We start from the raw sequence: 24,684 nt of genomic DNA, 5'->3' as shown, positions 1-24,684 counted from the left end.
AATATGCACATTTATTCATTCATTCATTCATTTCCCGGCACTGTCCACTGAGAGACCTGAGGGCAGTGACCCCCGCAGCAGGGAGCAAGCACACCTTGTGCTTAGATCTTGGCTCTGAGAACCTTCCTCCGCTAAGGGGAACCAGAGCTCCCTGGAGAAATGCCCACGTCCAAGGCCGGGGCAGGAAAAGTACAGGATGAGACGGGAGCACCTTGCGGAGCCCGGAGGTCAGGAAGGTCTTAGAGAACCGCGGGAACAGTGAAGTACAGGGGCCAGCCTTCAGGAGCTGTCGCTGGCCAAAGCTGGGATGATCTGAGCATTAAAGGAAATAATTATTGTAACTGACTATAAAACATTTAATAGAACCGAAATCCGTGAGTCTGCAGTGATTAAATAAATGAATAAGAACATGAGAAGGAAATAAAACTCTTCCTTAATTAGCATGCCAACTAATAAATGCAAAGGGAATGATGGAATTTTACAAATCACCATTTGGCGATCATTGTCATGATAGTATTGACTTTAGTTAAGGAACATGACTGCAAACTGAGATCATTGCTGGAAGTGGGAAGAGGAAGCTTAAATGTAGCTCTCAAACGAATACGTATGAATTGTACATACAGTGAGAGCTGGGGAAACGGACTCACAATGGAGAAACGTGGCCGACACCATCTTAATCAAGTGGCCGAGTGAACGTCATTAGTGATGGGACAAGTTGATGCTGAAACCTGATAGGGCAACCTAAGAAGCATCCAGCATCACTTCTGTGTTATTCTGGCCAGAAATGCATAAGCTGGGTCTAATCGTCAGACAAACTGGAATCGAGGGACATTCGGCGAAACAGCTGGCCTGCAGTCTTCACAGGCTTCAAGGAAACCGAGGCAACGGTTCCAAACCAGAGACTGGAGAGCCGTGGCGACCAAATGCGGTGCATGGTCCCAGCTGGACGCTTCGCTGTGAAATCTGTTATTACCGAGACCGCCTCGAAGGGGGTTTGCACAGGAAGGGTACATGAGGGTTCTTTGGGACCACTCTCAACACTCTCTGTATTTTGAAATAGTTGTGGAATAAACGTAGAAATGGGAAACAGTGCCACGTTACCGTCTACTAGCTATGTTACTTTTGACCAGGCATTTTGCTCATTTTGCCTCAATTTCCTCCTCTGGAGTGAGGTGAAGACAGAAGCAGCCAACTAAAGGGCACTGTGAGGGGCGGAGGAGGGGGAGGCGCTGGATCTGGCTCTGGTCACAGAGAAAGTGCTCACGCCCCGGCCATCATCAACATCAGGTTCTTTTTTTTTGAGACAGAGTCTGGCTCTGTTGTCCAGGCTAGAGTGCCGTGGTGTCAGCCTAGCTCACAGCAACCTCAAACTCCTGGGCTCAAGCGATCCTTCTGCCTCAGCCTCCCGAGTAGCTGGGACTACAGACATGCGTCACCATGCCCGGCTAATTTTTTCTATATATATATTTTTAGTTGTCCAGATAATTTCTTTCGATTTTTAGTAGAGACGGGGTCTTGCTCTTGCTCAGGCTGGTCTCAAACTCCTGACCTTGAGTGATCCACCCGCCTCGGCCTCCCAGAGTGCTAGGATTACAGGCGTGAGCCACCGCGCCGGGCCAGCGTCAAGTTCTTGCCAACGTCCTACTGGGTTTCTCAGACCCTACGATGTCATCAGTTGTCAGACACGTTGTTTATATACCACTGAGGGGAAAAAGTGCTCAATTAGACCCCGACAAAGTCACTCAGTCACGTGGCCGACACCATCTTGATCAAGTGATTAGAGTGCACATCCTTAGTGATGGCACAAGTTGACACTGAAACTTTTAGCACTTAGTGAGGGCTCTTTTAGACCTACTCGACCCTGGATGTCCACCCCACGCCTCTCCACTGATCACTTAAACACAGAAAGGACAAGCCAGATGGGCCGGGTGAGTGTTCCTACGACTTCTTCGCATTTGGAGCCTGGTGTCATTGAGTCACCTTGACTCGGAGCCTCCGTGTCTTTGTTTTTCTACCCAACAGCATCCTCTGTCCCTCAAGGCCATCGAGGCCCTCAGCCCCTGTGGACACAGCAGAGGCAAGGAACATCCAGACCAGACGTCCAGGGGCTTCGAGGCAGATTCGCACCCTCCACCCCCCTCATTCCCGTCTGCCGCTGTCCCCTCTCCCCTGGGTGGTGCCCTCCTCTCAGGCAGGAGAAATAGGACAAAGCAAGTCAGGTCCACAGTTCTGAGAAACAGGGTGATGCTTATGAAAAGTCATTTGTGCAGAAAGGTCTTGGACCGGCACCGCTTCCTCTTTCTGCTTCTCTGTTTCCTAACGACGTCAGCATAAATAGGAAGCGCGTGAGGCTCACTGCCGTCTGGAGACTCCAGGGGAAGGCTGGTCTGTCCTGCCACACAGAGGTATGGCCTGGCTTTAGAAACAGGGCTAAAGAAGGGGTTGGGAAAGGGGGGCGGTGCAGGGAATCGAGGCCGGAAAAGGATAGGGGGCATCTGGGGGGTGTCATGTGGGCAGCTGTGCTCTGGGGACGCGAGGGCGTGGCAGGGCTAGGAAAGACCTGAGCCCAAGCTCCTCAGGCAGCCAGTGCGTAGCGAGACAGCCAGGGGCGCCAGCCTGCTTGGATGTCGTACGAGGGCTTTCGGGGGGACCCAGCCTCACTGGCCTCACCAGCAGGATCCAGTTGTCCTGGTGGGAGGGACACCTTGGAGGTAGAGAGCGCTCAGGCCTGGGAGTCGGGCATCTGTGTACTGTCTGTCTTTGCTTTGTCACTGAAGCGTTGGTGGCACTGAGAGCCACGCTCTGTTCCCTGGGCTTCTGTCTCCTCATCCATGGAATGGGGAGAGTGTGGATATCCCCTGACATCCTGGCTTTAGAAAGAGACAGAGCATACATGCCTCTGTGTGTCTGTGTGTCTGTGTGCGTGTGCGTGTGTGCGTGCAAATCACAGATGCGCACGAGACTGAGAGGTGGAGGGTGAGACCTGGAACCCTGCTGTACTGGGGCTGGAGCTGGGTGCAGCTAGGAAGCTCACTTGGAACTTGAGAAGGGGCCCAGTCCCTTGCCCGGAGACGCAGAGGGCACTACCCGGCAATCTCTCTTTCTGTTAACTGTCACGCTCCACCCTGAACCGCGGTTGCTTATTTGGGTTTGGGCCCAGGTGTGTGTGGCTGCCTGGGTGGGCGTCTGGGGTGTCTGCCTCGGGTGTGTGCAGGTGTGTGTGCTCGTCCTGAGGCTGAGAGGGCAGGTGTTCAGTGGGTCTGCATTTGGAGACGAGCCCATGGGAAAGCGACAAGTTGCACAGGTGCAATTTTTAGTCCTCAAAGGCCCTGCGGTTATATTTTTGCATAACCGATTCTAATATTTTTCTATCTTCTTTCCTGCTTTTTAATCATTTTATAATGAGTAAACCTTTCCAATTAGCTTTTGGTCACTCTTCTTTTGTCACTGATTTTATTTATATTGTTCCAATACAAGGATAAACCAATACTACAGGATAGTTCATGAGTTGTTTAATGAGCATATTTAATGTTAACCAAGCAAATATAGATATCTGCTTTATTAAAAATTAGAATAATCCATACTCTGGTTTCTCTTCAGGTCATATAAATCTTTTGCCTTTTACTAAAAAATTAGAATAATCCAGAATTATATATCATAAAAGACAAAGGCCCTACTCTCTCTACCAATGTATCCTTCCGGAACATTTCCTAAGCATGATATAAGAATATAGTTTTTCTTCTTATAGAAATGGGATTTTTTTTTTCACTTAATATTACATTTTGGAATATTTCCAAATTTCCACAATATTACATATAGATTTAACTCATTAATTAATCCTAAAAAACATGCGGCATTTATTAGCATGGGTATGCCACAATTTACCTAATCTCATATTGATAGATACTTAGGTTGTTTCCGATTTTCCACACCTATGAAAATGTTTCCGCAGCTTAGATTCCTAGATGCAGAATTACTATGCGAGAGGTTGTGTGTTTAAAATTTTAATAGGTGTTGCCAAGTTATCCTCCAAGTAGCTGAACTAACACACCCAAGGTAGTGCATAAGAAGGCCAATTTATCTTTGGGGAAATTATCAAACTTTTAATTTTGTCCAATGTAATAAATGAAAATTATCTCAGTTTTGCTTAATGTTTTTCCTTCCTGGGTTATGAGTGAGGTTGTGCCTGATCCACACATTCATTGGCCATTTGCATTTCGTTTATGACGAACACGATGAAGTCCTTGGTCCATCTACCAATGGATTCTTTGTCTTTCACATCTCAACTTTCAGAGCGATTCATTTATTATGCGTATTAATAATTCATCTACATACGTTGAAAATATATTCTCCCAGATTATCACTTATCTTCACCATGTTTAGGGTGTCTTGTGTCAAGTAAAAATGTTTCAGTTATGAAGTCAAATCTGTCATTATTTTTTACTTTACGGTTTCTGGTTTCGGCATCTTGTGCCACTTCTAAGATGACAGAACTATTTTTAATGCTTTTATTATTTTCGTTTCGACTTTTAGATTTTTAATCCAGCTAGAATTTGGAGGGGTGAGTAATGTGTAAAGCAATAACCTAACTTTTTAAAATAATAATCACCTGTCTCAACGCTGTTAATTACGAATGCGCCATCCATCCTGTCCTCAGTGATGTGAAATGCCGCTTTTGCTTCTGAAACCCTGTATACCCTTGGCTACTTTCCTTACCGTTTTCTGTTTTGTCTACTGTTTTGTTCCTTATTATTTTTCTAGCTAATAGAGCAAGTCTTTTCTCTTTGGTTTGCTATAATTTAGAATCGGTTTGTCAAGCTCATTATAAATCTTTTGGAATTTTCATTTCGACTCCCTTGAATTGAGAGATTACTAGAGGGAGGCCGACGACGGGAAACGAAGACGGCAGAGGGAGGCTCCCCTGTGCGTACCTTCGACAGGAGGGCGCTGACGTTCCTCCCTCATTCCCACCTTGCCTTCGGTTTCCTCCACCTCCTCGTCCGCCAGGGCTTGTGTCTTTGTTCATTTAATCAGAAATGACTGGTGATTTATTAAATATTTAGAAACATCTGTCAGAATAAACTTATCCCCCCTCCCCCCTCATCTGCTCATCTGTTTCCTTTCATCATGAATAGGTTGCTCAAGGGCTCTCCTTCCGTTTGCGGCACCCTCTACCTGGCCATGGTGCGTCCTTCCTTTAAAAGTCTTTGTCAGATTGTGCTACGAAATCGTTTTCGTCTGGAGTGAATTTGTGTTGTGCTCCCCCAGCCCAGTTCCTATCTCTATCATTACATTTCTTCATAAGCTGGGGAATTTTTATGTGTGTGTTTGTCTTGAGTGAGAAGGTGTTTGGTTTTTCTCTTCTCTTTTCACCTCCCCTTTTCTCTCTCCTTCCACCCCTTCGCTGCCATCCTCCTGTCTCCAAGCTTGCTTCCCATCCTTAATGACTTAAACCCTTGCATCTTAAACACATGTATTTCGCGGATATTTTCCACCAGCATTTGAGTTTAACTAGCACACAGATGATCTTGCAAACAAGACAAGTTCCTTAGCAAGTTTTCAGTTCTCCTTCAGTCTCCACCCCAACCTCACAGCCAACTCCCACATTAGGACGATCTGAGTTTTAGTTCAATATTGTCATTCATCACGTATTTATTTATTTTCACTTTATGCAGTGACAATCCTCTTTACTTACCTGCAAGCGTTTTTGGTCTCTTTGCTTCAGTATTGCATCCTATCATTCTTTCTTGGAATTTTTTTTTTCCTGAGATATATCCTAGAGCAATTTTTTTCCGGAAAAGATCTGAGAAACTTTCTTTGTCCTTACATATCCAAAATATTTTCTTGCCCTTGAATGTCAGAGAAAGCTTGGCATTTTGTGATTCTATGTTTAAACATATTTTCCCTTGGTACTTTCAAGACGTCTATTTAGAGCTCAGGGTCACTGATAAATCTCTTGCCAACCTCACCCTTGTTCCCCTGACAGTAACCTGTGTGTTTGTTTTCTTCTGGAAGGTTTTCCAGGATTGCCCTTTTATTCTCAGAAGATTGAAAGTTTATGAGCGTGAACTGGGAATGGCACTATTAAAAAGCAATCTTGACAGTTAAGCCCAATCTCTGTTCCCTCCTACAAAGCCCTAGTTTAGTAGTAACCCCCCTTGAATAAGGTCTTCCTTATTATCTTTTTTTTTGGAGACCGAGTCTTACTCCGTTGCCTAGACTAGGGTGCAGTGGGATCATCCTAGCTCACAGCAACCTCAGACTCCTGGGCTCAAGTGATCCTACTGCCTCAGCCTCCCGAGTAGCTGGGTCAACAGGCACATGTCACCATGCCCAGGTAATTTTTGTATTTTTAGTAGAGAGAGAGTCTCACTCTTGCTCAGTCTGGTCTTGAACTCCTGAACTCAAGCAATCCTCCTGCCTAGGCCTCCCAGAGTGCTAGGATTACAGGCATTAGCCACCAGGCCCAGCCCTTATTATCTTTTAAAAATATTTTTGGAAAAGAACCTTGTTCTTTATTTAGTGGACTGTTGTCTCTTTGAAAGCCCTGTGAAGTTTTCTTCTATTTCCAATTGTATCTATTTTGTTGCACAAATCTCCAAACAGCAGTGCCTTAACAACATAGAAGCTTCTTTTTCCCCTCACACAAAGGATATGCAGAGGTGGGCAGCCTCAGGCAGGTATGGTTGCTCCAGAGTGACAGCAGGAATCCAGCTTCCTCTCTGCCGAATCATCCTTGCATATGGCTTCCATCCTCAAGGTAACCTCATGGTCCAAAATGGCTGCTAGAGCTCCAGCTGTCACTTCCAGGTTGCAAACTGGAAGAAAGAGGAAAGGCAAAAGGGCAAAACTGGACCCCTCCCACCTGAGTCAACTGCTTTTAAGCAGGCTGTTTTGGAAGACATGCACAGTGCTTCCACTCACATCTTCTCAGACAGTATTTAGTCACTTGACCATACTTTGCAGCAGGAGAGCATAAGAAATATAACCTGTTATTCTGTGCAGCAATAAACCCAGGTGAAACCTAGGCTTTGTTGCCAGGAGAACGGGGACAGCTGGGTACTGACACTGTCTGCTATACCTGCCCTCAATTCTCTCCGCCCGCTGCTTCTGGTTGTTGGAATTCTTGGATCTCTTTCCCAAGTCTTAACTTTTCTCTAAAACTTTTCATCTCCTTGCCTATTTGCTCTGTCTTTAATATCTACCTTTTCCATTTGTGGAGTTCATCTGGAATGTGGCCCATTATTGAGATTTTTTAAAATTATGGATCTTAAATCTTCAAATTCCAAGAACTCTGTTTATCTGTTCTTTGCACGGCAGTCTCTTCTTTTAAATGGCCGTGATTTCTCAAATCTCCCAGAGGATGCCTGTTTAGATGCTTTAAAGGTTTCTTTTATCTTTGCTGTAACTGTGCACGTCTGTAGAAGTGTGTGTTGAATCAGTACGTGCCGGGATAGACATGCACGGTACTGGTGACTGGGAAATGCGATCGCAGAGCGGTCCAAGATACAGAGTCTAGAGCCAGCCTGTGTGGGCTTCAATCCAGCCTGTTCCTTACCAGCTGTGTAACTGTGGGCGAGTTACTTAGCATCCCTACCCCTGTTTCCCCATCTATACAGTGAGGAGCTAATGGTAACCTATACATAGATGCGTTAGTATCTGCAAAGCCCTTTGAGCAGTGCCCGGTTCGTGGTAAGCGTTAAAATATTGTTAGCCACTGGCATGAATTCTCTCCGTGTATGTGAATGTTCTGTTTATTTTCTTTGATGACATTAATTCGTTTTAACCTTTTGCAGTGAAGGACACTAACTTGTCCTCTATAATTTTGTTTGCTATGGTCTGTATGTTTGTGTTGCCCCAAAATTCGCATGTTGAAACCTAATCCCCAAAGTGAGGCTATCTGGAGTGCTTTTGTGGGACACGATTGGCACCTCTGAAAGGCCCCAGAGGGCTTCCTCACCCCTTCCACCACGTGCACTTACAGCGAGAAGTCTAGAGGAACAGGCCCTCACCAGGTATTAAATCTGCCCTGGCCTTGATCTTGAACTTTCCAGACTTCAGAACTGCGAGAGACAAATGTCTGTTGTTTATAAGGTGCCCGGTCGATGTTATTTTGTTATAGTTGCCCCACCGGATTAATATATTGGCACAAATTCTTTTTTTTTTTTTTTTTTTTGCACTCTGTCCTTTCCTTTATGGTTCAGTAAATTGTATAAAATACAGAAGATTTCGCTTTTATTCACTTCTATCTGTCAGCCTTTGGCTTCTACTGCTTTTAAGCTTAAATAGTTCAAAGGTATTCGCATCTATGGCTTGCAAGTTTAATATGATTTCGCTTTTTACATTTAAACTTTTAATTAACTTGATATTCGGAGGATGGTGTGACATGGAGATTTAGACTGATGGTTTTTATTTAGCTGTTCAATTGTCTCAGCATTTCTAGCTGGACATGCCACCACTTCCCATCGCTCTGGGTTCCTCCTGCCTCACGTTCCCAGGCAAAACAGAGTTTGCTTCCAGCCAGCGTGTGTGCGTGTGTGTGTGTGCGTGTGTGTGCGTGTGTGTGCGAGTGTGTGTGCGAGTGTGTGCATCCTGAGTGGAGTTTCAAACAATCTCACAGAAGCAAAGGGGCCACGGTCCTCTCTTGTCCTCCCCTGGGTACTTCCCGAGCCGGACAAAATGAAAAGGAGGAAATCCCCAGCCCTGCGGAGAAAAAGGAACTGGCTGCAGAGGGTGCTGGGCGACGAGTGACCGTAAATGGTGGGGGCAGAGCCTCGCTCCCAGTGCTCCAGAGAGCATGCGCGAGTTTGTGTGCGTGTGGTCACACCCAGGCGATGACACGGGGCATCCAACACCCAGTGACTCCCCAGAGTAGATGTGGACCAGCACCCCACAGGGAGCTTGCTACAAACCAAATTCTGGGCCTCCCTCTCCGCTGTCCTCTTCTCCTGGGCATTGCACGGTGTTGACGACCAGAGAGGGGACCCACCGCCTCCAAGGCCATGAAACTGTGTCCCAACTGTCTTGCCCAAGGGGATTGAGTCTCCAGGGGAGGGGACTGTCCCCCGGTGTCATGCATCAGGGCCACCACTCTGGGTTCCCACAACAATATTGGGTGTGTCCCTGGGACTATGAGGAGGGGAGGGCTAGATCCCAGGTGACATCTCTTTCTGCAGGCCTAGAGGAGGCAGAGCCCAGAGAGAGGGCCTGTGACATGGGTCTCACCTGGCCCCGAGCTGGGCAAGAATACAACACTCTGGGACGCTGAGGACCCACTGGTGCTGGCCCCTGCTTGCCCAGAGCGGACCAGGGAGATGGCGCTGACCCGGGGGCTGCTCCCCACGGCCCTGCTGGCTCTGTGCTGGGTGCCCAGCCTGGCGGGAGCAGGTGAGTCCAGTTGCCCCCTCCGCTTCCCCACCCCCTCCCGACTGCTGGACCCTGGGAGACCCCACCCCTGCATCCCTCAGGATGCAGCCTACACCTCCTGTCCCCTTCTTTCCCTCCGCCCCCTGCCTGCCTGCCTGGGGTCCCCCCTCTTTTCCCTCCTCTTCCATGTCCCTGCTCGTCCTTTCCTGGTCTCCTGGAACATCCAGCCCCAGCTGTCCAGCTGCTCTGCCCACACCTCTCAGTGCGGCCTTGCAGGCCTCTGGCCCCGAGGGTAACTGCTCCAGCCTTTTGCTCCCCCTCCTTCCCCAGCAGACACTCTGCTGCCCTGACGGCCTCCCAGGCTCCTGCCTCCAGGCCTTTGTCCTGCAGGGCCCTGCTTCCCCCCGGCTCCCTCCTTGTGCCCCCTGCTGGGAAGGTCCGGGGCTCCTGCGCACAGTGGTGCACCCCGGTGACCTCAGAGACCAGCTTCTGGGACACTGTGGGAACCACACTCCCTTCTCCGAACCCCAGGCCCCCAGGCCGAGGGCCAGAGAGCAGGCGGGAGGCCCCAGGGTAGGGCACTGCCACGCTGCAGCTCCAGGCTGGGTTTCTGCCTCCTCCCAGGCAGCACGGTGGGTCAAGGGTGTGGGGCCAGAGCCTGACGCATGTGTCAGGTGTGGGGGGACTCTGCTCCAGGAGCAGCGCACAGCTCGGGGCCCAGGCAGTGTGCTGAGAACCACCCAGAATACTGTGCCTCTGTCAGGAGAGGAGGGTCCACAGGCAGGAACCCAGGAGACCCCTCCCCAGGGCTGGATGCCCCGTAGGAGCCGGGAGGGGCGGTGACAAGGTACCCTGGAGGGGAGAGGGGTGACCCCATCCTGTCTCTTCCCGGTCAGAAACCATCCCGCTGCAGACCCTGCGCTGCTATAACGACTACACCAGCCACATCACCTGCAGGTGGGCCGACACCCAGGACGCACAGCGGCTCATCAACGTGACCCTCCATCACCGGGTGGACGAGTGAGTGACACCGGGGGCAGGGGACCGGTCAGGGGGCTGCCGTGTCTGCTGTGCCTGGCCTGGGGCTGTGGCGTGGAGAGGGACGTCTCAGGTCAGCCTCGAGTGGACCGGACAGAGGACAGAGGACAGTGGAGGAGGGGATGCCCTCCCCAGCACCCCTGCCCTGCCCGGCAGCGCTGTTGTCTGACCTCGGGGGTCCGACATGGGCCTCCTCTACTAGTGTAGTTGTGGTGGTGACAAACTTTGCTATCTCATCACAGTTTGACGAAATGACCCCACATGACCTCCCTTAGTTCCTCCTCACTGTGAGGCAGGCAGGGCCAGGATGAGGAAACCGAGGCCGTGGAGGTGAGGCCCACACCCGGCCACTCGATGGTGAGCCGCAGTGCAGGCCGCGACAGCGTGTCCTGGGGGGCTCCACGGCCTCCAGATGAGGGTCGGCCCTTCTCACCCCGAGGTCTCCGGGGCACATGCCGCCGGGAAGGTGACCGGCATCACTCTGGGATGTTGGTGAGAGACTAAATCAGCCATGAATGAAATGACTGTATAGCTGGAGCCACAGGGACCAGCGACACCCCGTTGGAGGCTGGTCGGGGCGGGGGCAGGCTCTGTCACAGCCCACCGCCCACACCCCCACGTCTGCAGTTCCCGCTGCTGCTCTCCCAGACGCCGCTACCCACCCTTCTCTGCTCTCCGCGATCCCACGCCACCCTCCCACCCTGGCTGTGACCCGCTTCCTGCTGCGCTGAGACAACAGGGGCCCCGCAGAGACACTCCCAGACCCCCACTCTCCCCCCACCCATGTCTGCCCTGGCCCTGGGCCTGGCCTCCCCTCCCAGGCAGAGGATCACCTGTCCCAGCTCCTGTCTCAGGCCTGGGCCTGGGTCCCACCTGCTCTTGCTGCTCAAGGACGTCACTGCCACCCCAGTGCCCACTCTCGCTGTGCCAGCAGCGGTGCCTCTGCTGGGATCCTTCCCAATCACCGTGCAAATGCACCCTGACCCCCCTTACAGATGCCAACAAGGACGCAGCCCCCGGGCGGCTCCCGGCCCCCAGCCATGCAGCCCCAGCCTCCCTCTGTTTCCCTGGACAGCGACGCCCTCCACTCTTCCTGGGGACCTGCCTGGAACGCACTCAATCAGGCTTTCAGCCCCACGCTTTCAGCCGACCCCTTTGTCGAGCTCACCAGTGACTGCCTGTGCTGACCCTAAAGGTCAATCCCCAGCCCTCTTACACTGACCCGTCAGGGCTATGACCCGCCCTATTAGAGTCACACTCTCTTCTTGGCCTGCGGTCACTCCACTGCCTGGTGGTCCTCCTGCCTCCCGGCCCCCCATCTCCTCTGCTCCTTCCTCCTTGTCCCCTGCCTCTGCACCAGACGCTCCAGGGCTTAGTCACGGGCCCAGCCCTGGTGTCACACGCTCTGACACCTTCCCTGACATCCATCTCCGGCTGCACCCTTGTCCCGTCAAGCCCACACCCCGCTTCCCTGCTTCACGTAGCTACACGAGGTTTCTCCATCTGACGAACTGCGCATGTCGTTCCTGTTTAACGTGTGTCTGCTTCCCCCAGGGTGCCAGCTCCGCGCAGGGGTTTGTGTGTGTTTTGGTCACTGCCAGGCCCTGACTCCGGACAAAGACAGGCACATGGCAGCCACCCCATGTGCACTGGATGAGTGAGTGACCCTCAGTCACTCCGGGCTGAGCCATGTCCTCTCCTGACAGTGAGCCCCTGGAGCCAGTGTCCTGCGAACTCAGTGAGGACATGCCCTGGGCGGACTGCCCGTCTCCCCACTGCGTGCCCCGCAGATGTGTCATTCCCAACAAGACCTTCGTCCTCGCCGACAAAGACTACTTCTCATTCCAACCAGACCGGCCCCTGGGCGTCCAGCTCACCGTCTCTCTGGCCCAGCATGGTGAGGGCTGGGTCCCTGTCTAGACAGTGGGCATCAGGGGTGGCCCAGGGAGTGTTCACGGGGGAGACACTGGCTCGGGGGTGGGTTTGGGGCCTTGAGGGATGAGGATCTGGTCTCCTGACGGTGGAGGTGTGGGGGCCGGTACCATATGGGGAGCCCCTGCCAAAAAGGGACCTTCCCTGCCCCCAGCTGCCCCCACCTCCTCCCAAGCCATGGGTTCCAGCTCTGAAGGTTTCCCTTCAAGAAAGCCATTCTGATGACTCACGTAGAAACTTACCAATTTACAAAAGTCTTCCCTCTTACTCGTCTCAACGTGTTTCTGCAGCGACCCCATTATATGGATGAGGCCCTCAAGGCCCAGAGAGGTCACATCATTTTCCCAGAGTCCCACCCCTGAGCAGTAGCGACAGTGAAGGGCCAGCCTTCCCGAGGGCTTCCTGCATGCTGGACACAGAGCTGGTGGCCCCAGGAGTGCTGGGAGCCCACGGCGGCCCGTGAAATGGTCCGTGGCGTTTCATGGGTGTAGATGATCGTTTCATATAGTTAGGGTTTCTTGGACTCTATGTTAGAAAGAAATGTAACCAGCACTTCGAATTCATGGATTCAAGGAAATTATTACTTAGATAAGGCTAAATAAAAAGTGGAGGCATTTTGTAAACGTTTGCATTGACGTGGCAAAAGCCATGCAGGTGGCAGGCTGTCGGCAGACACCGCGGCTCTCGCGTAACTCTCCAAGCAACTCTAGGCTGGGCACTGCTCTCGCCGTCTTTTGGCTGCTTATGAAAGGGACACAGAGAGGGAGGTGATTTGCCAAGGCCTCCTAGCTGCTGCTGGCTGCGCTGAGATTCCCACCCGGTAAGGTCTGACTCTCGGGCCTCCGATCCTAGCCCCGGGGCCACCCTACCGCTCTGGCAAGGGTCAGGTCAGAGGCCTTGGCTTCCTGCCTCTTTTTACGACACCTCAGGAGCCTGTTGCTGGAAGAGGGAACAGGTTGGGCCACGAGGAGTTCACACTGTTTCCAAACATGTATGATGGATGAGAGAGTCCCCTTCTGATTGGAGCTCAGAGCCTGCAGGCAGGAACACCCGATGTTGTCCCGCATGAGAGTTTACTGACACCGGTGTGTCCCACGGGTAGTGGGCAGACGGCACTGGCCCTGGCAGGGGTGTGCCACAGGTGGTAGGCAGAGGGCACCGGCGCTGGCAGATCTGGACAGGCTTTCCAGAAGAAAGAATTCTGTAGCTCAGATCTGAAGGGAGGCTGGGAGTGCAGGGTGGGAAGAACCTTCCTGGCAGGGCTAACAGCCTGTGCGAAGTCTGGGAGATCGGGAGGGCGCGGGATGCTGGGAAAGCGCTGGCCATCGTGTCCCGGGAAGCACCGACTTCGGGAGGGCTGCAGGTGGTAGGAAGAAACAGGAGACACAAGCAGGGGCCTGACCCTGGAGGGGCTTCTGTGCCACGCAGAGGCGTTAAGAGCCACCCTCCAGGCGTGGAGAGCCACAGAAAGGGAATGGCAGGACCAGAGGTGGTGAGGACACTGGAGGCAGGGGTGGCAGGGAGGCTGGAGCCCGGAACATGAGCTCAGGTGCTGAGCCCAGGAGAAAGGACAAAGAATGCCCTGGGGTGTGGCCAGGGAACGGGAACATGGAGGGACGCAAGTCATCATTAGGACATCCATGCAATTCACTCGTTCACTTGTCCTTCATTGAGCACCTACGTACAGCAGGAAAGCAGCGGACACACCAGCCGGCATCCCTGCCCCTTGGAGCTTTCGGCCTAGAAGTGGGGAGGCCACTGGCGCTGGAGCCACCTCACATATGGGGAGGGGAGGGTGGCACTTGGCCTCGAGGAGCACGTGTTCGGTAGGAGGCAGGGTCCAGCCTAAAGCAGACTGGCAATGAATCAAGGAGGCTGAGGCTGCCGGGGAGGGGACAGACGTGCGTCTGATCTGCTCTGAGGCCCCACATGTGGGGATCTGGGACACATCACCTTCTCTATCAGTTTCTCCATCGCTCAAGTAGGGTGGCTGGTTTTGCGTCCCAGTCTGTTCGGTTGGTGGCAGCTTCCTAGAGTGCTGTGCTGGGAGGGGTCCACACTGTGACAGTGTCAGGGTGGGGACTGCGGTGGCCCACGAGTGGTGGCTGTCCTGGCTGTGCCTGGGCAGGGTGGTCCCCTGCTGTGTGTCTGCCGTTCTGGGTCTATGATTCCTGAGGGCTGCAGCTCTGACCTGCTCTAACACGCACGTCCTGTGTCTAGCGTGGAACCCTTACATCCCATCCGTGGGAATGTTTCGTGTCTCAAAGTCACCCCTCAGCAATGAGACACAGGAAACCAGGACTCATGTCATTCATTCACTTGTCTTCCTGGTCGGCCCGGTGGGTCCCAGCAGATGTCCGCCTGCTTTGTTGCTGGAAGGATTTCGTGAGAAGCCCCCGAGGTTGCTGACATGTATTTGTTCATTCATTCATTCATTCAGCTTGCCCCCAAATTCACTCCTGAGTCACACCTCAGGCCTGGAGCTTGGGAAGGGGTCAACACCAGCCCCTGTCCCCCATCTCCCGGTGCCTCAGGGTTGGCAGACAGGAGGACACATAAATCCACCGGGGGTGGTAAGACTACGGTGGGGGGATTTACGAGGAGCCACGGCAGGACAGGAGAAGGCACAAGGGACGTGCCTGGGGAAGGGGATCCCAGGAGGTTCCTAGAGCAGGAGCATCTACCTGGGTGTGAGTGGTGGGAGGGGACCTGGGCAGGAGGAAGGAGCCTGGTCTGTCCGCAGCGCCCTCTGCTGGGAGCCTCAGGACACGGGAGGCTGAGCTGGGTTTCCCGGCCCCTCACAGAGCTGGGCTGCACGTGCACGGCCCTCTGCGCAGCTTCCATTCTCCCTGGCGTTCGAACCTGGCCATGCTGCACATGAGGGCTGACGCCCACGGGGGAGACGGTCTTGCTCAGGGGCCGTCAGCCGATGGGGCAGCTTGGCCTGGAGCCCGTGTGTCCACACAAAAGGCCACGCAGGCCCTGACCATCGCCAGCCCTCAGGCGCCCTTCGCTTCCTCTCCCCTCCAGTGCAGCCCCCCGCGCCCCAGGACGTCCAGATCCACGCGGCCGGGGACCACGTCCTGCTGACCTGGAGTGTGGCCCTTGGGGGTCGTCAGCCCCACTGGCTGTCACAGCGGGACCTGGAGTTTGAGGTGGTCTACAGGCGGCTTCAGGACCCCCGGGAGGTAGGAGCCACAGCCAGCTCTGCCCGAGCCCGAAGGGACCGGCCGGCGCTCCTCCTCCAGCACCCGCCCTCTCCCGACAGGACGCCCCCACCCTCCGCTGCAATGCGTCCCAGGCCGTGCTGGGACCCGAGCACCTCATGCCCAGCAGCACCTACGTGGCCCAAGTGCGAACTCACCTGGCCCCCGGCTCCGGCTTCTCAGGACGGCCCAGCGAGTGGAGCCCAGAGGTGCGCTGGGACTCACAGCCAGGTAACGGAGCGGGGATCCAGGAAGTGCCCCTGGGGGAGCGGGCCCATTGGGTGCTCCTGGGACACCAGGGGTCCGAGGGGCCACCTGCGGGCTTCCCAGGTCGCCTGCCGCTGTCTTTACAATGCTGTCCTGGGCCACCGCCTCTCCGCACAGGCCACTCGGTGTCTGTTCACTTTGGAGTTCCAATGTTATACCCACTTTCTGTTAGCGGCAATTGCAGTAATAATAATAGTGCTATCAACAGCTATGTCTTCATGGGTGCTACACATGTGCAGGGCTCACCAACATCATTGTGCTCAATCCCCCACACACTGAAACAGATACTGTCCCCATCCTCCCCGGAGGGTGGAGGCGGTGCAGCTGAGCTGGTTTCCCGTGAGCTGCGGCCTCGCAGCTGGCAGGTTCAGGCTGAAGCTTCATCCCTGGTCTGTTGGCCCCCAGGCCCATGACCTCTGTGTGGTGCGTCCCATGGCGGGCCCCCGTCAAGGGCTGTGGGAGGGATGAAGGAGGGAGGGAATGAAGGACTGTCTCCCCACCAGGGGACCAGGCCAAGCCCCAGAACCTGCAGTGCTTCTTCAACGGGGCTGCCGAGCTCAGCTGCTCCTGGGAGGTGAGGACGGAGGTGGCCAGCTCGGTCTCCTTTGGCCTCTTCTACAAGTCCAGCCCGGATGCAGGGTGAGCGTCTCCTTCCTCCATCCCCTCCACTCCTCTTGGCCTTGCTGTCTCCAGGCCTCCTCCTGTCCCTGGGGCCCCAGCCGAAGCCACAGTCCACCCCGAGGTCTCATCCCTCCCTCCCGGGATCCCTCCCTCCTCCCTGCCCTCACCAGCTGTGATCCTCAGGGAGGAAGAGTGCTCCCTGGTGCTGAAGGAGGAGCTCAGCAGCCTCTACACCCGGCACCGATGCCAGATCCCCGTGCCCAACCCCGGGACCCACGGCCAGTACACCATCTCTGTTCGGCCAAGGAAGGAAGAGAAACTCATTAAGAACTCAGAGAACAGTGAGTTTCCCTGAGCCTTCTGTGCGGGTGGTCTCAGGATAGCACCATTGCATTGTGTAACCCCCCAAAATTCAGGGTCCTGCATGGGCCAGGCTTCATGCTTCTCACTTTCAAAGAAATGCAGTCCAGTGGCCAAAGGCAAACAAAAGTAATTCTGATCTCCTTTTGAAGTTCTCAAGAAGCAATGATACAGCAACTACAATGGTCAAAAGTGTGAATGAAGATACAATGTATATCCCCTAAGAACAGGTCTTCAGGCCCCTGCTCCCTGGCTTTTTTCTGCCTCACCCTGCAGCTCTCAAAGCTCCTGCTGCCCACCAGACCTCCTGGGCTCCCTCTAAAACTTTCCCTTGTTTTCCCTGGTTGCATTTTTCCCTTCCTGTTTTCCAAAGTTCTCCTCTGATATTCTGAGACTTCAACATACATGGTCTATGGTTCATGTTTTACTTGGGGGCTGGGGTGTATGTAAGTACCTTGTTATTCCTCACAGATTTATGTCCCTCAGCCCTGTTATGTAGCAAGTACCCCAATGTAACGGAACCCCCTAAATTCTATTGTGATGATCAAGTCCTACCATTCAGTCTTTGGTGCTATGTCGAGAGCAGCAGCCAGTTTGTCTTAGTCACCTGGGCTTGAATGCACCATTAACTCTCTTGGGGGTCCTTCCTGGTAAAAGGAATTCCTACAGTTCAAGTGTACAAAATATATAAAGGGCCTAGGATAATGCCGGACCCATAGGAGACCTCACGAATTACAGGCACTAGCATTATTATTATAAAAGCCCTTTGAGGAAATCGAGGTTATGAACATCATTTTTTTTTCTTTTTCTGATGAGTAGACTGAAGCTCAGAGTGGTTGAGTGACTGACCTAAAGTTGCACAGCTATTAGTAGTCAAATCAAGGCTAGAATGCAGAACTTCTGACTCCATGCCCAGTTTCTGCTTTCTTTTCCCTTGGCATCTTTCAACCTGGGGGTCTGCCGGACAGATGGGAGGTGCCGTCTGCCAGGGGCTTCACCTTTCTGTTTGGTCGCCATCTGTGCAGGGCCTGGAGTCTTGTGCCAGTGGAAATAGCACTGGTGTCTAGCATGGAACACAGGGAATGTTCCATTGGAGGATGGGTGTTATGACCACCCGTAACAGTTTCCCTCCCTCCAGTCCAGATGGCCCGTCCAAGCCTCAACGTGACCAAGAACGGAGACAGCTACAGCCTTCGCTGGGAAACAAGGAGAATGCAATACGATCACATAGACTACACCTTTGAGGTGCAGTACAGGAAAGACTCGGCCACGTGGGAGGTAAGATCCTGTGCACAGGAACGGGGTGAACAGTGGGGAGGACCAGGCAGGAAGAAAACACCCAGAGGAATTCACCTGCCAGGTGCCTGGCTCCCAGCAGGTGACCCGTCAGAGGGAGCCCCGGGACTTGGTGATCACGACCTGTGTAGTCAGCAGATCACTGTCCCATCTCTTGGCGAAGTAGCTGAGGTTCAAAGAGGTGATGGGACCTGGCCCAGATTAACACCTGAATTGAATTGCCAGAGAGCATAGACTGCTAGGGCTGGAAGGGGCCGAGAGAAGGCTAGGACGAGGGTTTTCAAAAGTCGCAAAGTCCCGGGGACATTTCTTCAGAGAACTCTTGTCTGGACCCAGTGTGCAGCCGCTCAGAGGACAGCTGCTCCTCATGAGGCGGGGGTGGGGGGCCCAGCCCAGGGCTCAGTCTCCTGCCTCAACCCCCAGGCAGTCCTCGGGGCCTCCACAGAGCCCAGAGCAGAAACCACAGAGCCAGCCCCAGACTCCAGGATAGAAATGGAGAAACTGAGGCCAGGAGGGAGGCGGGTGAGTGGTGGAGCCAGGAGAGGGCCCCGGGCTCTTGAACTCCCGCCTCAGAGTCCAGAGTCCAGTCGACCTGCACTACGTCCCAGGAGAGGCCAGAATTTGGGTCCAGGCTGCCCCCAAGAAGGCTGGGAGGTTGAGCAGTCTAAAAATGAAGGTGGGACCAGGTGATCGCTCAGGGTTCTGGACTCTGGTGTTGTCCTGTGTCAGGGGGCTGTGTTGAAAGAGGGGGAGCCCCTGGTTCCGGCTGGAGTGCTGTCCGTGGCTGGGCACCCCAGTAGGCCTTCCACGGGGGAGTGAAGCCACAGCAAATCTGGGGTGCAGTAGCAGCTGGGGATCAAAGGGGAATAAGAAAACCTGGGGCATCCAGGTGGGAGGGCTTCGCAGCTGTGCCCACGGGCACCGGGGCCCTCAGCACACCTGCTGACACACGCAAACCCACAGGACAGCAAGACCGAGGCCCTCCAGAACGCCCACAGCATGGCCCTGCCCGCCCTGGAGCCCTCCTCCAGGTACCGGGCCAGGGCGAGGGTGAAGCCCTCCAGGCGTGGCTACAGCGGCATCTGGAGCGAGTGGAGCGAGGAGTGCTCCTGGGAAACCGACTGGGGTATGTCTCCCGGCCCCCACCCACCCCTCCTGGGACAGCTCAGCTGGGCAAAGGACAGGGCTGATTGACAGGCTCCAGGCCCCACCCCACCTGGGCCTCCTTCCCCCCAGGTGTCGCTAGTCTTTGGAAGGTGACACCTGGCATACAAAACAGATCGTAGCTGAGGACTTGAAGGAGCAGAGGAGAGCATGTCTCACCATCCCTCCCCCTTCAAACGGGGGCTTAGGCCTCTATTAAGATGACCCTTGGTTTCATTAGCCTTTGTGGCAGCCACTACCCAGTGGTTGATCAGCTTGAGTTTCTTGTTACCGTGAAAGAAAAAATTCAAGAGCTGCAGACTAGGGCCTGGGATTGGCAGGTTGGGTCTGATTTCTTAATCTTCTCCACCTCCTTGCCCTTGCTGCATTCACTGGCTCCTCACCTTTCCCCATAGTGACACCAGGGGACTCATAGAGAGCAAGACAAGGTCCATCCAAGAGGTGGCTTCAGACGCAGAATAGAGGAGGTGTTGGGAGCAAGCCCCCGAGTCCACAGCCAGCCTTAGCAGGGGAGGAGGCCCAGGGAGAGGCCACAACCAAGCAGAAAGGAGGCTGGACCAATGGGCTGAGAGGAGGGAGAAGAGGGGAGTCCTGGAGGGGCCCCGCCTATGAGGGGCTCAGGGCCAGGCAGCAGGAAGAGTCAGGGGCTCCTGAGGTGCCTTTGCACCTGCTGGTTCCTCTGCCAGCTTGGCTTTTCCCATCCCCACCTCTCTCACTCTCTCTGTTCCTGGAGGCCCAGCTTATGTGCTGCCTCCTTCAGGAAGTTCCCCGTGATTGCCATGGACTGTGGTCCTTGCACTCCGCATATACCTCTTGCTTCTGGAATGGCTCTAACCCTCCTGTGTCCTCCCCAGCACTTTGAACATTGTGGGGGCTCAGACCAGTGCCCTCTTCTTCTTAGCAGGTGCCTGGCCCCTGCCCGTCCCCAGAACTCCCCAAGGTCATTAGCTTCCAGAGCCCTGTGCCTGCACAGAGCAGAGTTTTGGGGGGATACCGAGCCAACCTCACCCACCCCGCCCTGCCCCCACCTCCTGAGCCTCCAGCCTTTTCCCCCTGGGATGCTAATGCCCCTCCTCCTTCCTGGCTGCGGCAGTGCTGCCCACGTGGGTCCTGGCCCTCATCCTGGTCTTCATCACCCTCACCTTGCTCCTGGTCCTCCGCTTCTGTGGCATCTATGGGTACAGGTAAGGGGACTCCGTGGGATTGAGTGGGAGACCCAGGACCTCAGGGGCCGCCAGGGTCCCCAGCCCAGCTCCCTCCAGTCCCTGTTCTGCCACCCACCTCCTGGGCCTCAGTTTCCCCTGTGCACATGAGCATGGGCGCAGCTGGCCCTGAGATCTCTGATGGCTGTCACCTCCCTAATGTCTTCAGGTTGAACAGGAAGTGGAAGGAGACTATCCCCAACCCCAGCAAGAGCTGCCTGTTCCAGGTAGGATCTGTGAGGGGCCCAGAGGTCCTCTGCTCCCGCCTCCCCTGTCCCTGTCCCTACCTCCTCCTTCCCTTCCTGTGAGCTGTGGCTGGTGGGGACTGGGGAGGGGCCTTGTAAGCTTAGAGAGCGGGGCCGGACTTGGAAGTTGCTGCCTGGGCTGCCCTGGGCACCTGGAGGTGCACAAGCCCAGCCCCCCCTGCCGGAGCTCTGCGTGGAGGGTGGAGTGTGGGGACGCCCCGGGGCAGGGGCCTGGAGGACAGCGTCACTGCTACTGGGATGGGTGGGTGTCCCAAGGCAGAACAGCCCCCCAAGGACAGGACACCTGAGCTGAGCCTTGAGGTGTCCGGGTGGTGTCGGGTGGCAAAGGTCGCTGCAGGCCCAGGGCATCTGGAGGGGAAGACAAGACCCTTGATGAAGGGGGCTGAGAAGTGGGACCTGAGCTGGGGGAAACTTGGGGGCTGAGATGAGCAGGGGGTGCACGCCAGCTTGGGGGCGGTGCAAGCGCTTGGTCTGGCAGGCAGCGCCAGGTTTGCTTGTGGAGGGGTCTCGGGGCCGGTGTGGAGGAGGAATGGGGTGATCCCGGAGGCTGTGACACCCCAGATTAGGGGAATCACAGGAACAGGGACCCTGTCCTCAGGTGTCGAGGACCTTGGGCAAGTCACTGCCTCTCTCTGGGCCTCACTTTCCTGGTGTCGGACGGCTGTGGCCGTTCCTGACAATGTGGAGAATCTTCCCACGCGGGGCTCCCTGAGTCCCCGTGAGCCCCTCTCTGCCCTCCGCCCTCCGTCCGCCCTCCCAAGGCCTCCTCACACCCACAGGCACAAATGTCCCTGCTCTTCCAGAACGGGAGTGGGGGCATGTGGCCCCCAGACAGGATGTCGGCCTCCACCAGCAGGAGCCCCCCACACCAGGGGCCGTGGGGCAGCCACTTTCCTGAGCTGGAGAGGTGAGTGTCTGGGCCCCTCGGTGGCTCCTGACCTCTGGGAAGCAGGTGGGGGTTGGCCCCGCTGTGCACATCAGGGGCTCGAGTGAGGTGGCCTCTGGCCTGTGGCTCACTGTGAAGAGATCCAAGGAGGCTTGTTTGCACTAAAGCAGGAGGGACCCTGGGTGGATATCAGGAAGAACTTCCTCTTCCCTGGTTAGGGAGGGACCGACAAAGGACTTGACCAGAGGCAGGAGACTGGAGCAGATGGCCTCTCCCTGCCCTGCTGCCCAGGGAGGTGCCACAGTGCAGAGGCCTCATGGGGTGGCTGGGAGTGTAAAGCCCCCGGGCCTGGCGCCTGTGCAGGCAGCTCACGCCGTCTGCCCAGGGAGCGTTGACGGCACTGTTGGTAGAAAGAAGGAAGGTGTGAGCAGTGCACAGGCTGGCCGTGAACCTGGCACTGAAGATGCCGGTAAGGTCAGAGAGGGAGAGGGCACCAGCCTGGCAGAGGAAGGCCTTGACCCAGGCACGGAGGAGGAAGTGTGTGGCCAGGGAGAGTCTGAATCGGCATCCAGTGTCCCTCTCTGGGGCTCCTGCTCCCCTCACCTCGCCCTGCTCAGGGGCTCACTGGAGCCCAGGGTGGGCTCTGGCCCTCCAGAGAACTGCCCCCACCCCACTGGACCCCTGGGCAAGAGCTAAGTCATCTGCCCAGGGTGGTTCTAACCTCTCTGCCCACGTTCTCCCCACAGGGTCATCCCTGTAGGCTTCCAGGACATCGAGGTGTCACCTCTCACCACAGAGGACCCTAAAAGTGTCTGTGACCCACCATCGGGGCCTGATGCGACTCCAGCCGCCTCCGGGCAGCCCACAGAGCAGCCCCACAGCCCCCCGCCAGCCCCACCAGACCCCTCGGTCCGGCCTGAGAATCAGCTTTCCAGCTTCGACTTCAACGGCCCCTACCTGGGCCCGCCCCGCAGCCACTCTCTGCCTGAACTCGTGGGCCAGCTGGTGCCCCCGCAGACGGGGGAGAGCCAGAAGCCGCCGCCCCCAGGGTCCCTGGAGTACCTGTGTCTGCCTGCTGGGGGGCAGGTGCAGCTGGTCCCACTGGCCCAGGTGGAGGGGCAGGGCCAGGTCATGGATGTGGAGCGGAGGCCCAGCCCGGGGCCCGAGGGGAGCCCCTCCTTGGAGTCCGGGGGAGGCCCTGCCCTTCCTTCACCTGGGCCAAGGGTGGATGGACAGGGCCCAATGGATGGTCAAGTGGCTCTGTCCACGGGCTCTGGGGGCCCTAAGGATACTGTCGTGGCCTCTGGTTATATCCCTGCTGCAGACCTGTTATTCGCCCCAAGCTCGGGGGCCCTGTCTATCTCCCTGGCTCCCCCACTGGGCCACTGCTCAGACCAGAGCCCCAGCCTCTGTCCTGGGCCGACAGGGGGGCCTGCACCAGCCCCCATGAAGCCAGGCTTCGAGGGCTACGTGGAGCTCCCTCCACCCATAGGCCAGCCCCCCAAGTCCCCACTGGGCAGTCCTGCCCCTCCTGCGGCCAGCAGCCCTGCGCCGAGCCCTGTGCCGAGCCCCGCCTTGTCATCCCCACAGCCCGAGGGGCTCCTTGTCCTGCAGCAGGTGGGTGACTATTGCTTCCTCCCTGGCCTGGGCCCCAGTCCTCTCTCGCCCCGAAGTAAGCCCTCTTCCCCAGGACCCTGTCCTGAGGTCACGGACCCAGACCAGGCTTTTCAGGTCAAGAAGCCCCGGGGCCAGGCTGGGGCCCAGGTGCCGGCCATTCAGCTCTTCAAAGCCCTGAAGCAGCAGGACTACCTGTCGCTGCCCCCTTGGGATGTCAGCAGGCCTGGGCAGGTGTGCTGAGCCCCTCCAGACCTGGCGAGGCGAGTCCTGCCTTCCCTCCTGCCCCTTCCACGGTCACTTCTGCAGAGCCCAGGGAGGCCTCCCGGCCAGGAAGGGAGTCGGCCCCACTGCTGTCCCCAAATCACTCCGCTCCCCTCTCTCTCTCTCACACACACACACACACACACACGCACGCACGCACGCACGCACGTGCGCACACGGTTCAGGTTAATTTATGTTTAGGCTGTGAATTATGAGGCTTTCCATTATACTCCTTCCATCTCCTCCTCGTTTTCTTTTTTATCAGGTTTCCTTGTTTTTGCTATTTTTTTCCTTTCTTCACTGATTTATCATTAGAGTGTGGTTGAGGTCCAGGCTGAGGCTACTCAGAGATCGAGATGTGTCTGGTTGTGTTTAAGGACTTGTGTGGGCTGCCTGTCCCCGGCAGGCACTGAGGCATGACATGATTCTTGCCCAGGTGCCGAGCCAGGAGGCACCGGGTGGGCGCCAGCGGGGGCAGGACTTGAAAGAGCAGCACGGGACCGGGCACGTCCAGGCTGGGGATGGGGGAGCAGTGCAGACCAGCCTTGATTGTCACTCCGAGAAACGGGCGTGGTAGGAGGTGTGCAGGGGATGAACGTGAGAGGCTGCTTGGGAGCTCCTGGGGAGTCCTGCTGGGTGTCGCAGAGACAGCTGAGACCTCACGTCACGTGGAGAAGTCACTGATTGGGCAATGCTGGGTAGGGGCCGAAGTGACGGCCAGGCTAGGACCTGGGGAATCTCGGGGTGGGGACAGGGCTGGGGAGGGGAGAGGAATCCAGAACCCACATCTACTGTAGAAGAGCTGGGAAAAGTTATCGAACAAACGATGATGCCTGAGGGCTTTTAGTCTGAATGGCTTGCTTCCTTCCCTTCCAGAAAGACTGTACAGCCCCCAGCTCCCACTCCCGGTGGCCACGGTGAGGGACTGCTGGTCTGTGTCTGGGCCTGCAGTGGGGATAATGGTTCTTTTAAATTTTTGCCTTTCTGATGCACAAAAAATAGTGGCATTAAATTGCTTTGATTTGCATTATTTGATAATCGTCAAGTTTGCACATATTTTTATATGTATTAATGTCTTGGGCATTGGTAATTTTTAACTAGGCTGAACCTATTTTTTTTTTTTTTTTTGAGACAGAGTCTCGCTCTGTTGGCCAGGCTAGAGTGCTGTGACGTCAGCCTAGTTCACGGCAACCTCAAACTCC

At 55.4% G+C, this 24,684-nt stretch overlaps 1 protein-coding gene across 1 annotated transcript; it reads left to right on the top strand.

Moving 5' to 3' along the window:
* The first annotated feature begins 2,357 nt into the window (after nucleotides 1–2,357).
* Nucleotides 2,358–24,616, top strand: CSF2RB (colony stimulating factor 2 receptor, beta, low-affinity (granulocyte-macrophage)). Its single transcript, XM_012638060.1, has 14 exons — nucleotides 2,358–2,405; nucleotides 9,177–9,387; nucleotides 10,263–10,386; nucleotides 12,111–12,301; nucleotides 15,367–15,524; nucleotides 15,605–15,773; nucleotides 16,313–16,448; nucleotides 16,614–16,771; nucleotides 17,929–18,068; nucleotides 19,050–19,212; nucleotides 20,344–20,434; nucleotides 20,622–20,679; nucleotides 21,522–21,625; nucleotides 22,351–24,616. The coding sequence occupies exons 2-14, from the start codon at nucleotides 9,315–9,317 to the stop codon at nucleotides 23,459–23,461; spliced, it is 2,676 nt and encodes an 891-aa protein (XP_012493514.1). The 5' UTR covers nucleotides 2,358–2,405; nucleotides 9,177–9,314; the 3' UTR covers nucleotides 23,462–24,616.
* The last annotated feature ends 68 nt before the right edge of the window (nucleotides 24,617–24,684 follow it).

Source organism: Propithecus coquereli, unplaced genomic scaffold (genome assembly GCF_000956105.1).
Source record: "Propithecus coquereli isolate 6110/MARCELLA unplaced genomic scaffold, Pcoq_1.0 Scaffold126, whole genome shotgun sequence".
NCBI lineage: Eukaryota > Metazoa > Chordata > Mammalia > Primates > Indriidae > Propithecus > Propithecus coquereli.
Note: the sequence above shows the minus strand (reverse complement) of the source record. Positions and strands in the feature narration are given on the sequence as shown.